The sequence below is a fragment of the Strix aluco genome, chromosome 1, assembly GCF_031877795.1.
Source record: "Strix aluco isolate bStrAlu1 chromosome 1, bStrAlu1.hap1, whole genome shotgun sequence".
Taxonomy (NCBI): domain Eukaryota; kingdom Metazoa; phylum Chordata; class Aves; order Strigiformes; family Strigidae; genus Strix; species Strix aluco.
This window is the reverse complement of record NC_133931.1, coordinates 8,756,991-8,771,137: the sequence shown is the minus strand read 5'-3', so window position 1 is coordinate 8,771,137 and position 14,147 is coordinate 8,756,991. Positions and strand designations below refer to the sequence as shown.

Genomic DNA, 14,147 nt, shown 5'->3' with positions numbered 1-14,147 from the left:
AAATTTGTAAGAGATCAGTGAAGAGTGTCCATTTCTTTCAATATTGGATCCTTATTTAAAGGGATTAATTTGAAAATATCCTGAAATAGCTGTGATTGATTGTTTCAGCAGGAGCTCAGGAGATATAAAACATTGCATACACGTTTAAAGATCACAGGCAGAAATAAGTTATTTAATGTGGTCTGTGGGAGCATAAACTAGGAGAAACAAGGTTAAATGATTGAAATAGGTATTAAGCTTGTTTAGAAAACTTTTAACAGTGAGAAGTATAAAAGCTTCATAAGGCAATATAAGGAAATTGCTGTATTTTTTATTAATAAAACTGGACTGATTAAGGTATTGTACACATCTGAGGCATCATACTTTGCTGTTAGGATGATGTGTTGCATGACAGAGTAGAGACAACCTTCTTATTTCTAGGAGCTGTGATTTTCATCTAGTTTTTAGGTGGTGGAAATAGTCTGACTGTTATGTTGTGCAGTGCAGCTCAGCAAGGAGGCATTGCCTACACAAGCATCAATAACTGTGGGTGGACAATTCTGTTATTAAAAGCAGCCTTTGGTGTATGTTAGCCCTATGAAATGGTTGCAGCTGTTTTACTGTGAAAGAAAGAATTTTATACATAAATAAATTTAATTTATTCCAGATCATAGTTAATTTTTTTGTGGGTTTGAGCAGTTTGTTTGTTTGTTTGTTTGAATCTCAGATTCCACAAAAGATCTTTTCTACCTAATGGACAACAGCCGCATACAAAGTGACCAGAACTATTCGCTCCCTTACCAGCAGTATTGGGTCTTCCGGCAGAAGTACTCAGCAGAGGAAGCTGTGCTTTGGTGTCTCACACGTAAGACATCTAGGAGACTGTTACTCTGTAGGGAATAATAACTGATTAAAATCTTCTAATAGGTATTATACTCACGATGAGTACAAACTCTGGACTTAGAGATTTTTCATGGCCACCTATTTCTTCCTTACAATCTTTGTCTACTGTGGCAGAAAGGATACCCGTCATTCATCATCAGGACATCCCTGTTATAGGCAAGATAAGTTGAAGATACAGTTTAGGCAATACTCTGCTGTTCTTGAAATGTACCCTTCCAAATAGATAGATGACATAGTGGTAAAAAAGAAAGGTAAAATACAGATAAGTGTTTCTAGCTCTGACTACCAGGAACACAAAACCAAGAGTACTAAACAGTGCACAAACATCACTGTAAGAGGTCAGCAGAGCTATGCGTGTTTAAAATTCAGCATTGACATATACATTTACAGAAGCCATTGCCACAGTAATTAAGAAATGGGTTTGACAACTTTGTTTCTTTTCTGAAGGCACATTACTACCCTGGGGCAAGTTTCAGTGCAAATTGCTACAAGCAAATGCTTGAACAGTTGATTCTGAAAAAATTATTTATATTTTTGTGTAACATGAATACTTTAGAAATATTTTTTGCAAAAACTTCCTCAGACATTGTAGAAAGTATTTGATTTTATTGTCCTTTTTATTCTTTAGAGACCCACAACTAATGCAGTTATTTCATATATAGTTTGTATGTCAAATTTACTAAAAAGAGAGAGATCTTTATGAATCATAATGTTAGAGTGACACCAATACACTAGACTGATGCTAGTCACAGCTGGAGAATGTATCTTTCCAATTAGCTGTGGTGTACCTCCTTTTCTGTGCTCTCCAGGTAAACCTCCTCTTCAGTGTCACTAGAAACAGAATCTGTCCCTGTTTCTCTTGCACCATAAGATTGACATTCTCACTTTTAGTTGTTTTCTGATGTGTATCTTTAAGTGTGCTGAAATCATGAAGAAGAATAGAGGGGAAGAAATCCTTGAGTGTGCATAACTCTTAATGATTTTGCTTCCTAGGTTGTGCACAAGAAGATGAGTTTTGTCGAATGGCAGATCTTCAGAATGCCACAGACATATACTTTGTGTGCACCCTCTATCCAGAGGCACAGATTTGTGATGGCAGCATCGATCAAATACCAGAAAACTGTCGAACCGTGCTACCTCAACAACCACAGACATTGTATCATAAAATAGGCAAGTTTTGAGATTTGGATGTATAACGTGTGCTCTAACCCTGATAATGCAAGCTAGTGTTTTGGCTCTTGAGTCTGAGATAAAAAGTCTGGATGTATGAATGAGTCCTGGGATGTGATGAGGCAATGGAATGTCAGGCTGTTCTGGGTATGGTTTTTCATTTTCAGTTCAGAATGGAAAGATATTAACCATGAGTTCTACTCTCCACCTCAGTTATTCCCAATTCAGAGAGGCCAAGGGTAGCTCAAATAATTTGTATACCAGGTCTTAGATCTTTTTATAATGTAGATGAAATAGGAATGTCATTGAGATGTCACTAATTCCATTTTCAACCATTAAGATTTCCATCGTAATTAAGCAATGCAAAAATTGAAAGTTGCTGAGTGTAATATTTTATTAATCCGGAGTTATAGACTGTGGATTTTAACCTCTGCTCTTTGAATGCTTCGGAAGTTCAATGATTTTCTCACAGGGCTCATGTTTGGGAGCTGGACAAACAAGCCTGTTATCACTGTACAGGAACGTACTTTTGCTGTGAAAAACGTAGGGGTCCAGTGAACTAAACTATTAAATTGTGTCTTTTGGGGGAGCTCAAAGTGCAGCACAAGTTGACTAATGCATGAGCACACTGGAGTCCTCTGATCTGGACTTGTTTCCCTGGTTTTGGACCTTCAGGAAGGAGTAACGTCAATACCAGTCTCAGAAACAGAAGCCCTGGGTTGGAAGTCTTTTCTTGACAATGTACTTTGCTAAGTTTTTAGAGCCTTCGCTTGCTGGATTTTTGTTCATCTTCAGGCTTAACTGTCAAAAGTTTTCTGTGATAATGTAACAATTGCCTTTTGATGGATCAAGACCATTGTAGCATAGAAACACAAACTTTACCTTTGCCATGTGATTACTTGACCAGCATACGTAAATTATAAGGTTAAGCTGATTTTTCCAGTTTTGTTTTTCTTTTTCATTTCAGTCACTCTGAAAAGTTCTGTGAAGAGCTTCTACACACGTGTACCATTCCAGAAAGTAACTGGTATCTCAGTGAGGAATAAGACTGACATGAGCAGAAAAGCTGTTTCAGATGGGTAGGATATGACTGTTCCGTTGTTTTTACTGGAAGTTTAATCATGGCTGGAATACCAAGGTCCCGTTATACAGATGAAGATGATCAGACATATTGATCCAAGAAAAACATTAATTGAGAGTATTTAACAAAGAAAAAAAAGCATATGATTTAAAGGAAATTTATAATTGAGTTATAAATAATAATGCATATAATTAGTAATAATATATATGTGAATTATTACTTATACTGCTATTAAACTGCTGGTTGGAAAGTTAAATCTCTTGGCAAAAATATACTGAATTCATGTAAACTGATATTTTTAGGGCAGATATCAAAACACTCATCTAAATTATTAGATGTAGTCTGATAGATGTATACTGATAGAATGTAATTGCATCTTCAAATGGAAAAGGTATAGAAGTGTCTATGCAGTATAAAGAACCATGAGGTAGTCTTATGAAAGGCATCTCTATGGATTCTCAGTGTCTCTCCCCTATGCAGTATCATCTCTTCCCTTCTCCATGGCAGGGACAGATTACTGCTGATAATAAAAATAATGATGTTTTTCGTTTCCAGCTTTTTTGAGTGTGAGCGCTGGTGTGATGCTGACCCCTGTTGTACGGGATTTGGGTTTTTTAATGACTCACAGCAATCAGGTATTTTTTTACTATTTTTATTTCAAATATAATTTCAGTCTTCATTATTACAAATTTTACTATTATTTTGCTGTGAAGGGCACTTTAAAAGCCCTTGTAGATCTTATACAACATTCTTTAGCAACTTTTTGACTAATCGTAACAATTTCTAGGAGTTCAGCCCAATGACACGCTCCACATCTCAGAAATTATTAAGAAAACTTCATGAAAATCAGTCCTTAAGAGGCTGCAGTTCCAACAACATGAAATTCACACTGATAAAACTCCAGGGAACTATTACTTCTCATTTATCAACCTCTCTTCCAAAACGTTGGTTGACTTCTTTTTGTGATTTTTTTTTTGTTTGTTTTACTTGTTTGTCTCATTTTTTAAAGCCTAGAAATTAGGCTTAGAAGCCTAAATATTACTGAAATTAAATGCATGTTAAGCACATAATGTCCATGGATACTTTGGGGCAGCTTAGCCCTTTGGCTTTCTTGGATGTCTAAACTTCTCTGCTCTCAAATTTTAATCTTCTACGTGAGGAAAATTAGTTGGGGTTAGAAGCCGCCTATCTTCTCCTCCTTAATATTTTAGCTGCTTAAGACTCAAGTATCATTTCTGTTAGTCTGAGGAAATCAGATCTTTAAAAATATGTGTGACTTGAAAGCCATTAGAAAGTCAAACAAACATGTTTTACTCACTTGGGATGGCCACGTTAAGGGGTGTGGTCACCCTATGCTCCTTCTATAGCCAGCAGAGAGATGTATAGACACACCTATAGGGTCATTAAGAGTTTGGGCTGACTGAATGCTGTTCTGGAGATACTTTTCTTTCTCTCCACTGGCTGTAAAAGGAAGTGCTCTGTTTAAAAGAAAGTCTTTAGCAGGTGTTTAAAATTGAATGCCATCCAGGTCAAAGTCAGTGAAATAGTTTTTAATATTTTATTCCAAATTCAAATTTAAGCCACTAAAATGGTCAGACTTCTTTTTAGGATTATTATGTGCTAATTAGCTCTCCCTGAGGTCGTTAGGATGTGCTGGTTTTACAATTCATTTGAGAATTTGGAACACTTCATAAATACATATTTTTCATTCCCTTTTTTTGTTGAGCAGACAAAATTTTCACTCAGTCAAAAATAAGTAGCTTGGAAAATTAATCCAATGTAGTTTATATTGGAATTACTGCACAAATCAAAAATAGTTGGCAGTTTTCATACCTCCATGTGACCATGTGAAATTTAAAGTCTTAACTGAATATAACTTTAACTTTCTTTAAATAGTTCTAAAATAAATTAAGGATTTTAAAATGCTGAACATGCAAAACTGACACCTCTTAGTTTATCTCATTAATATTTATTTTCTGTGGCATTTCAGACTTCCAGTCCAGGTATTCATATAGTCAAGAGAACTTTCAGTAGTGATTTTAACATGAGCTAGGATAAATCTTCAATGAAACTTCTAGCTGTGTTTCAAACCCATAATTTTTTTCAGGTACAGAAATATTTACACTAGGTCTTTGAAAGACAGAATTTTTATCTTGGTGTAAGCAGGGGACATGTTTCAACATACACGCAGCTTTATAATTTCCAGGATCACATTAACCAGAAAGGACTACCTGCTCAAAGAAGAAGTCCTGATCTTTGCTCAGTGGAAATACTCCTAGTGACCTTAATGGGTTACAATGTTGGTTACCTACCTTCTGTCACACTGAATTCATTGTGATTTTTCAACACTATTTTCAAAACCAGTAAAACTTGGCCCATTTTAGGTATTTCCCTCTTTTGATTTCTAAGTCAGTGGAATCCCTTTTAACACTCAGTGGAACCAGACTGTATTCACTTTCCTCAAAATACTATCTAGAAGAGGAAAATTTTCCTCATCATTTCTATAGCCATGTCTTTCCATGGCAGGTGGAAGGATTGTGTGCCTGACTCTGAACAGCCTAGGAATCCAGACATGTGCCGAGGAAACAAGAAGTGCTTGGCAAGTTTCAAACTGTAGTTCACCAGATGCTGCAGTCAGAATACACCCGTTTGGCTGGTATCAAAAACCTGGTAAGTGATTCAGGGCACATGGATTTCCCAACTGTTTTTTGCACACTGCAGCCTATTATTTAGCTTCAATGTATAGAAGCTTCAACTTTCAGATGGAGAACCTATTTGCAATGATTACAAATAGACAAGGCAGATAAGTACGTGCAAGGGAAAGAAAGGTGCAATTTAATCCTCATTTTAATAGAAAAGGAATAGAAGTACCTCAAAGAGGTATAATTTAATTTCTTAGATTATATGGGAGACTTGCAGTCAGTGTTGGAATCCAAATATATTTTGTCCCTCTGCACAGTCCTGGTCAGGACACCATTCTTTCTCACTGCTTGGCTTATGGTTTAACAGTGTGTATGGATGAATAACTTCAAAAGTTTTCGTTTTGTTACGGAATTTAAAATTCAGTTTTGGCTGTTTTGATAAAGAAGGGGCCAAGACCAAATTTCAAGGTAGCACTGTATTCTTCAAGCACTAAGAAGCCATCACATGTTTAAACAGAAGTTTTGAGAGGTTTGATTATTTCCTCCAGAGGAATCAGATCAGATCTAGTCAATGTGAATTTTCTTTTCCATAGCAAAACAAAAGACTCCATTATTTTGTTGAAAAATTTCAATGGGTTTGTCATTTGTCACATTCCTCATGAGTTCTACTTTGTTAAGCTTTGATTTAACATAACTGAAACAATAAGGATGACACCTGTCTGACTGTATCCCCCTTTATGGGAGGATAGCCTGTTATTGAATTTAAATGGGAATGACCTTGTTGAACTCCACTGAAAGCAGTGAGGCCCATGTGGGCAAGTCTGGTGATGTTGACAGAATCAGGGGAAAAAAATGAATAAGGAGCACTTTTCCTGCTTTTAAACTCCTTTAGTTTTTACAAAGTAGAGAAGGACTGATATCTGAGTGGAGAGGGGTGGCATGAAGTGTAGATACATACTGTCCAGTGCATGTGTGTTACAGAGGCTCTCAAATAAACAACTAACCACCAAAAATTAAAAATTTATTATTAACACAGTTAACTAGCCCTTCGCAAATTACAGGTTCAAATGTCTGTGAGAGGAGAACAGAACAACTTGGTAGGGTTTAAGGCAACCCAAAATGCATAACAAAGCACAAATCCTTAGGGCTTAAGGACAACCCAAAACACAGAACAAAGCACCACTGCTAGGGTTTAACGACAACCCAAAATGCTCTATCACTCACCTGACAAGTGAGGGCCCTTCTCAACCTCAAGGACCTGCTCAGGGCAGCGTCCCAACCCAAGTCACCTCGAGGAGTTTCCTTGGGGAGAGTCCTCGACCGCAGCGTGCTGCGCCAGGGGACGAGCTCCAAATGGCTCCCCAGGGGACTCCATTTATAGCCAGGCCGAATCTGACCTGTAGTCAATAGCGGCTCCCATTGGCCAAAGGCCCCAATTACCGTGAAGCCCTGAGAACAAAAGCAATCAGGAGCTGCTACACTTCAGCAGCCAAGAAGCCCTATTTTCATTGGGTGGGTGCACCTGCCGCAATGTGATATAAAGGTAATCCAATTAAAATTGTGTAAAGCTAAATCAGATATCCCGGCAATACACTGCATTTTACAGTGTTAGTAAACTTAAAGAAAACCCTCATTCACACTGGAAGTGTCTGAAATATGAACTTGATCCTGAGCTTTTCTAAGTCCTACACTGGCACTCTGCCCACTGGACCATCCATTTCCTTCCCCAGTGGGGTAACCCTTGTTAAAGAGGAGACACAGCATGGAGTTGAGGGGGCACCATGGATGCTTGTAGGGTTTCCCAAATCCTTGGTGTGGGCTTGGGGAGGGATTAGTGGAGAGGCACTGAGAGGAAGGGAACAACAGGCCTGATAAAGTAAGCAATGACAGGGGGAACTGAGAAACAGCCAAGGGGTAAGAATGAAGAATGGCAGAAAGACAAAGTGAAGAGAAGACAGTGAAGGCACAGATGCACTTCCACTTCTTGGAATTGTTTTTAATCTCGTTGACAAAGTACCAACTGACAATAAAGTATGTTGTTCACTTCACGGACAGAGGTATGATGAAGAGGAGCCTTGGGTGTATGCAAAGTGGGAGTGTTAGGAGAGATGGTGACATTTCCTTATGTAGTTAGGAAGCTTCAGATGTGTTTCCACCATAACAGACAGCAAGGCACAGATGTTTATGCAAATGAAGATATTTTCAGACAAAAATTTGTATCAGTTGTGCTGGTGTCTTGGGGGTCTGGCAACCTGGAAGCGGAACAAGAAAACTCTGAGGCTAAAAGGGAAAAATGAATGAAACCTGAAGGAGGAATTTACCATAGGCAGCGGGACATTAACATGAAGCAGGGTCTTTGGTTTTAGTCCACAGTCTTGTTGTAGGAAGGTACTTGTGTCTCCACGTTTCTTAGTATCTTAAATTGACATGTGAGCTGTTTGCCTGCATGACTCCGCTCATTAACAATTTGACTTCATATGTGTAGTCATGGTTGCAGCTCAGTCAATGAGAAACATTAGTAGCATTTTAAAGAGAGTTCTGAATAGCCCAAATCCTTCGTTCCTGTCAATGTGAATGGTAAAACTCCTGAGGTTTTAGAAATATCTGTTGATTACATGCATGAGCAGTAAAAAGTGGAAGAGGCAAACAGAAAATCAGATCTGTCTTCAGCTTCTGTATAGGGTTGGTTATTTCAGAGAATTTATAACTGATTTGATTAGCCAAAGTGTTTTATAAAATATAAATGCACAGGGGAAACTTTTTGTTTGTTATTTAAAATTACAAAATGTTTAAGGGAAATACTAGCAAATGAGAAGTTTTGTGTGTGGAAAACGTGAATGATTATTTGAATTTTAATTTTGAAAGTTTCCTGCTGGAAACTGACTTGTTCCTAATTCTTGTTTTGAGAAATTCCAGTTTGCTAATCAAGAAGCAGAGAAAATATCAGGTCTCTTGTGATGCAGAAAACAAAATACAGAGAGTGGCATGGAAAAAAGCACAGAACTACTGAAATGAGCTGTTCATAAATAACTGCATTTTGAAAAGTGTTTGTCAGAACATCTATTAATACAGAAATTTATGGAAGTCTGGTTTCATTTATGAGCTCAAAAGGGTTAGAAGCAAAGCAGCATTGCATCCTTACTCTTGGTGTTTGTGGTGAGAAGATGCAACATTCAGATCCCAGAAGTAATGCTGGAAACAGTGAAGTGTTGATTACATTTTAAACCTTCAAGTGTAATTGTTTTCAAATGTTTTGTTTTTTTTTTCTGGTTTTAGCTGACTTGAAGAACACCATGTGTCCACCTGTTAGTTTACCTCTCAGACCAGAAAGTGGTAAGTGTGTTCATGTATTAAGCCAAAGAAAAAGGAAACATCCTGTATTTTGTATGTATTGCTAGAAGATCACACTATAATGAAATAGTTGTGTTCTCTGTCACTACTCATTCAGATGTTTACTCATTTTTATTAATTGTGTATCATTTAAACAGAAGAATTGTTCTCATCCAAAATGCTGGCCTAATATCTCTCAAACTCACTGCCACAAGAGGTCACTGAGGCAAAATATTTGGCAGGGCTGATCAAGCAATTTATCATTTATAAGTGTAGATGTCACATCACTTTCAATAGATACAACTTCATATTTGAGATTAACTTCATATTCTTCATATACCAATGAAGAAAATCTCTGGCAAGGGTAGCCTCCTGAAAAGCTGTTTATTACATTATTGTCCGCTGTTGTGGGGTTTCTAGTGCCTTTCTTGTAGCATCTGGTGCTTGCCAGGGTGACAAGGGATGTTAAATTAGACAAATCACCATCAGTTTCTGCCAGTAATGCTAAATGCAAGGAGTGACAATGAGTTTTCAAATAGATACAAAAAATTGCAAAGTCAAATTTAGCACATCTAGTTTTCTGCAAAAGACAAAACAATGGAAGGGGCAACTCTTCCAGAAATTAATGGAGGTTTATATTACTTTATAATTGGTGGTATAGAAGAATGATAAATTGTACTGCCTTTAGTCCTTGTTTGTGGTTTCCAGCAAGGATGGGAATATTATCTCAAAGATTATTCAGAACCAGATCACAAGAAATGTAGTATTTGAGGTGTGTGTTGGGTCTCGCTTTTGAAGAGATGCTGTAACTTGCTATTACACCATCTTTTCTGTATTGGGAAGAAAAATTAATTCAGTCTTGCAGTAAAGTAATCTTATGGTACTCACATGTGTTATTTTAAAAGTGGGTGTATCCTCTCAAAAAATGAAACTTGACTGCTGTCTTTCAGGGCTCTGTGTTTATTGTCCCCTGAAAATATATGCAAATTGTTCACAGCTACAGGCTTCCCTGATGTGTCCTTTCCAGAAATGCACATCATATTTGCTAAATGCTATGTATAACGGAAAGGAAGCAGGTTGACTAGTCATTAGATAAATCAATTTAGCCCTCAGGTCAGACTGAAACTGAGAAGTCTCATCCATCTCTGCCTTTGATTATCAGTTTGATCTGAGCAAATTTGTTAATCTCTTTGTGTCTGTCTTTTGTTACACCATATGCAACTGGGCTTGCAGAAGATGGTTAAAATTCAATATTGAGTTCAGAATTTATTACTAACTGGTTCATCATCTTATCTATGACTACTAATCATAATCATGTTCAGACGATTAGTAATTAGAATTTCTGCTTTTATAATAAGGAAGACACCTATAGGTAAGCAGAAACAATTTTTGTGTGAATGCTTTGAGAAACTAGTGGAGTAATATGTAGATTGGGCAATTCAACAGTTTTCAAACTGTTTTTCCCATGGGATGTAGAAAACCACTTTACTAAAGTCTTCTTCCTCCCAATGTGAAGTTTAGTAGTAATTTTGTCATTTTCATTTTATGTATTTCTTGCTTTCTTAAATCTGGGAAAATGGTGACCTAGGCAGCACTTAAGGAAATTAGGCCTTTCTATCTGTCATTTGCTTTCTACTGTAAAGACTGCTCAGAATTTAGCCACAGCGAGTGAGGTGCTCATCTTACCCTTAGTAACAATCTTGATCTACCACACCCGTTTCCAGGTCATCTTCCCAAATGCAGAGCAACTAGGGATGTCTTTGGTTTGCAAAGGTCTGGTTAACCACCCAAGGGAGCAGACCCTCCCATGAAGAAGCAGGATTCTGGATTAGAGTGGTCCTGAGGACAGCAGTCAGGAGAAGTCACCGAATTACAAAGAACACAACTAGCCTGGATGTCAAATTAGCACTAGTATCCTGTACTCTTTGGGTCTCTGTCACCAGTGTGTGCAGCAGTGTATTCAAAATGCAACTGGGCACCATCTGTCCTTATGTTCTGCCTCATTTTGATAGTAAAAGTACCATCCTTGTTATTTAGGTCAGATTGCTAGCTGTGTCACGTTGTCAGAGGTTTTGGAAAATTTTCAAAAACATTTCCAAACTCTTTATGATTATATATGTTATATTAATATATGCTATAGAAGATTAATGGGTTTGGAGTTGGACATCATAGAAAAGCTAGCAGTAACTGAATTTGCTACATTGTGGTATTGCTTGTACACGGAGAAGAAAAAATTTCTGTGACTCCTGTCTGGTAACCAGATGGTGAATGTGAGAAACTGTCACTACATAAGGGCACTGTCATGTTTGCATATATATGTGTGTGCAAGTAAACATATATATATATAAAAAAAACCCCCAAGAACTTTCCATCAAAAGATCAGAAAGATACTTAAATTTGAGTACTTTTCCAGAAGGCTCTTTGAAATAATGAAGTTAATGTTATGTCCAATCTAGAGTCTGAGTCTACTGAAGCACAATTAAGGCCTGTATTTCAATAGACAGTTAACGCATTTGGCAGTCTTATTTTCTAGTTAGCCACCTCACAATGCTCAGGACAGAGTGCCCAGCACTTTGCTTCCTCCTATTTGCAGTCAGGGTGCTAACTCCATCCAAGTCTGTGGTGTTTCCCACCCTGACACATTTTGAAGAAACCCAGATTAGCAGACTTATTTCCAGTCTTATGGGAAGTAGATGCTTTGCCTATTTTACTCATTGTTCTTCTCAGTAGAGAGGATAGAGGCACGTAGGGCCATAGAATAGTAGAAAAAGCCTCAACAAGAAGGATTTCTGCAAAGTACATGGTCAGCAAAAGGAAGGGTATGGAAAATGTGGGTCTGCTGCTGAATAGAGGAGACATGATGGCAAAGGATATGGAAAAGGCGGAGTTGCCTCCTTCACCTCAGTCTTTACTGGTAAGTCCATCCTTCAGGCCCTTGAGAGCAAGGGGAGAAGACTGCAGGAAGGCAGACTTATCTTCAGTGGAGGAAGATAAAGTTAGGGAACAAGCTGGACATACAAACCCATGGGGCCTGATGGGATGCACCCATGACTGTAGATGGATCTGGTTGATGTCATTGTGAGGCCACTCTCAATTACCTTCAAAAGGCCCTGGTGATGGAGAAGGATCTTGAGGCTGGGAGGGAAGTGAATGTCACCCCTGTCCTGTCTTCAAGAAGGGCAAGAAGGAAGAGCCAAGGATCTGATAGGCTGGTCAGCCTCATCTTGATCCCTGGGAAGGTAATAAAGCAACTGATTCTGCAAACCATTTCCAGACATATGAAGAACAAGAAGGTGATTCAGAGTAGTCAGCATGGATTCAGGGAGGTGGTGGAGTCCCCATCCCTGGAGGTATTTAAGAGTAGGGTCGACATAGCGCTTAGGGATATGGTGTAGTTGGGAACTGTCAGTGTTAGGTTAATGGTTGGACTGGATGATCTTCAAGGTCTTTTCCAACCTAGACGATTCTGTGATTCTGTGGTTCTGTGATTTATGAAGGGTGAAATCATGCCTGACCAACCAGATAGTCTTCTACAGTCAGGGTAAGGAGATAAGGGAGAGGATAAGGGGAGAGCAGTGGATGTTATCTTGAATTCATAAATGCTGTTGACACTGTCTCACATAACATCCTCACAGAAACTGAAGTAAGGTCTAGAAGAATCAACAATGAGGTGGAATAAATGCTGGCTGAACTGCTGGGCACAAAATTGTGATTGAGCTGGAGGCCATTTGCTGGGGTACCCCCAGAGTTGATACTGGGCCTAATACTGTTTGATGTCTTGAATAATGACCTGGACAATAAGACAGTGCACTTGCAGTAAGTTTATAGATGATAAAAATTTGGGAGAATTGGTTTACAGACCAGATGAGAGTGGTGCCATTCAGAGGGACCTCAACAGGCTGGAGAAATGGACAATATCTCGGATCAACCTGTCTTCCATCAAGTTGTCTTTCAGCTCTGTCTGAAAACTGGTTAGGACCTTCATCTAGCAATTATATGGAGAAGCTGTTTTAACATTCAGCCTTCTGAGAAAATAGGTATTCTCTCTCATGTTCACACATGCTTCAGCTTTTCTAGTTCAAATTAATAGGACTAGTGGCTTCTTTGCTGTCTTTTCTTAGGTGGTGAGGAGAGCAAGATTTGCCAGCTGAGGTAACTTCTTACATTTGCTGGCTTATGTAGTTATAAAAAGCTGCATTTTGAGGAACCCATGACATCCTGCAGGAGGCCAGATTGTTAAATACCAACTGCTCCATCTCTACCCTTATGGAAGGATATCACTTCGGATTTTAACATCTCTGAAGAGACAGTAGAATCCTTCTGCCCTGGAGATGCTGAAGTGGCATTCTTTACTTTAAAGAAATCAACACAAACCAACCTGTCAGGAATATCTGTTTTCTCCCTGAATAAGCTGGAGAACAGTCTTTAAAAGAAAATTTTATGGTCCCCAAACCATTTTGTTTGTCTCTTTATTCTACAATGAAGCCAGCTCTCACAGAGCTAGATTCTCTTTCTTTGGACTGTCACCAGATCTTAATTTGTCTCACGGTCTGTGTTATTTAAACTCAGAATCTCACCATTTTTTTAAATTTTGTTTTGTTTTTTTAAAGCTTTGCATACACAATCTTTAACTTCCCAAAGTCAGCAAGTGACAGCTAGAATGATTTAATTTATCCTGGTATCTGTCTGAAGGCAGAAATCCTTGAGCCAAGGAGCTGCAAGGCACTGTCCAGCCCTGTTAGTTCCACTGTACACAAAGGGGAGTTCTTCTACAGTTGCTACAGGTTTAAAAGATGGAGAGTTGAAACCTAATTCTTTTGTCTCAACAAAATAATTTACCGGAGTTTCCTTCACTGAAACTCTCCCTAAATAAATAGAGTAAAACCATGTATTTGTTTTCTTTCTGTTCCCCAATCTGGCCTTGTGAAGATGTTAATGAGCAATAATCTTCATAAAACCTCTAGACCTTTGAATCTGCAATGGCAAAAATAATTTTCAATAGGAGCTTCTTTTCATGCCCTGTCATAGAGCAGCCTGCAGCC

The 14,147-nt window shown here is 38.2% G+C and overlaps 1 protein-coding gene across 1 annotated transcript in view; it reads left to right on the top strand.

The window, feature by feature from the left end:
- TG (thyroglobulin) overlaps window positions 1–14,147 on the top strand; it is a 162,003-nt gene that overhangs the window by 55,338 nt on the left and 92,518 nt on the right. The window contains exons 30-35 of the mRNA XM_074837627.1: window positions 707–844; window positions 1,876–2,052; window positions 3,020–3,131; window positions 3,689–3,768; window positions 5,660–5,803; window positions 9,052–9,108. Coding sequence (XP_074693728.1) covers window positions 707–844; window positions 1,876–2,052; window positions 3,020–3,131; window positions 3,689–3,768; window positions 5,660–5,803; window positions 9,052–9,108 — 708 coding nt within the window. The remainder of the gene's footprint in view (window positions 1–706; window positions 845–1,875; window positions 2,053–3,019; window positions 3,132–3,688; window positions 3,769–5,659; window positions 5,804–9,051; window positions 9,109–14,147) is intronic.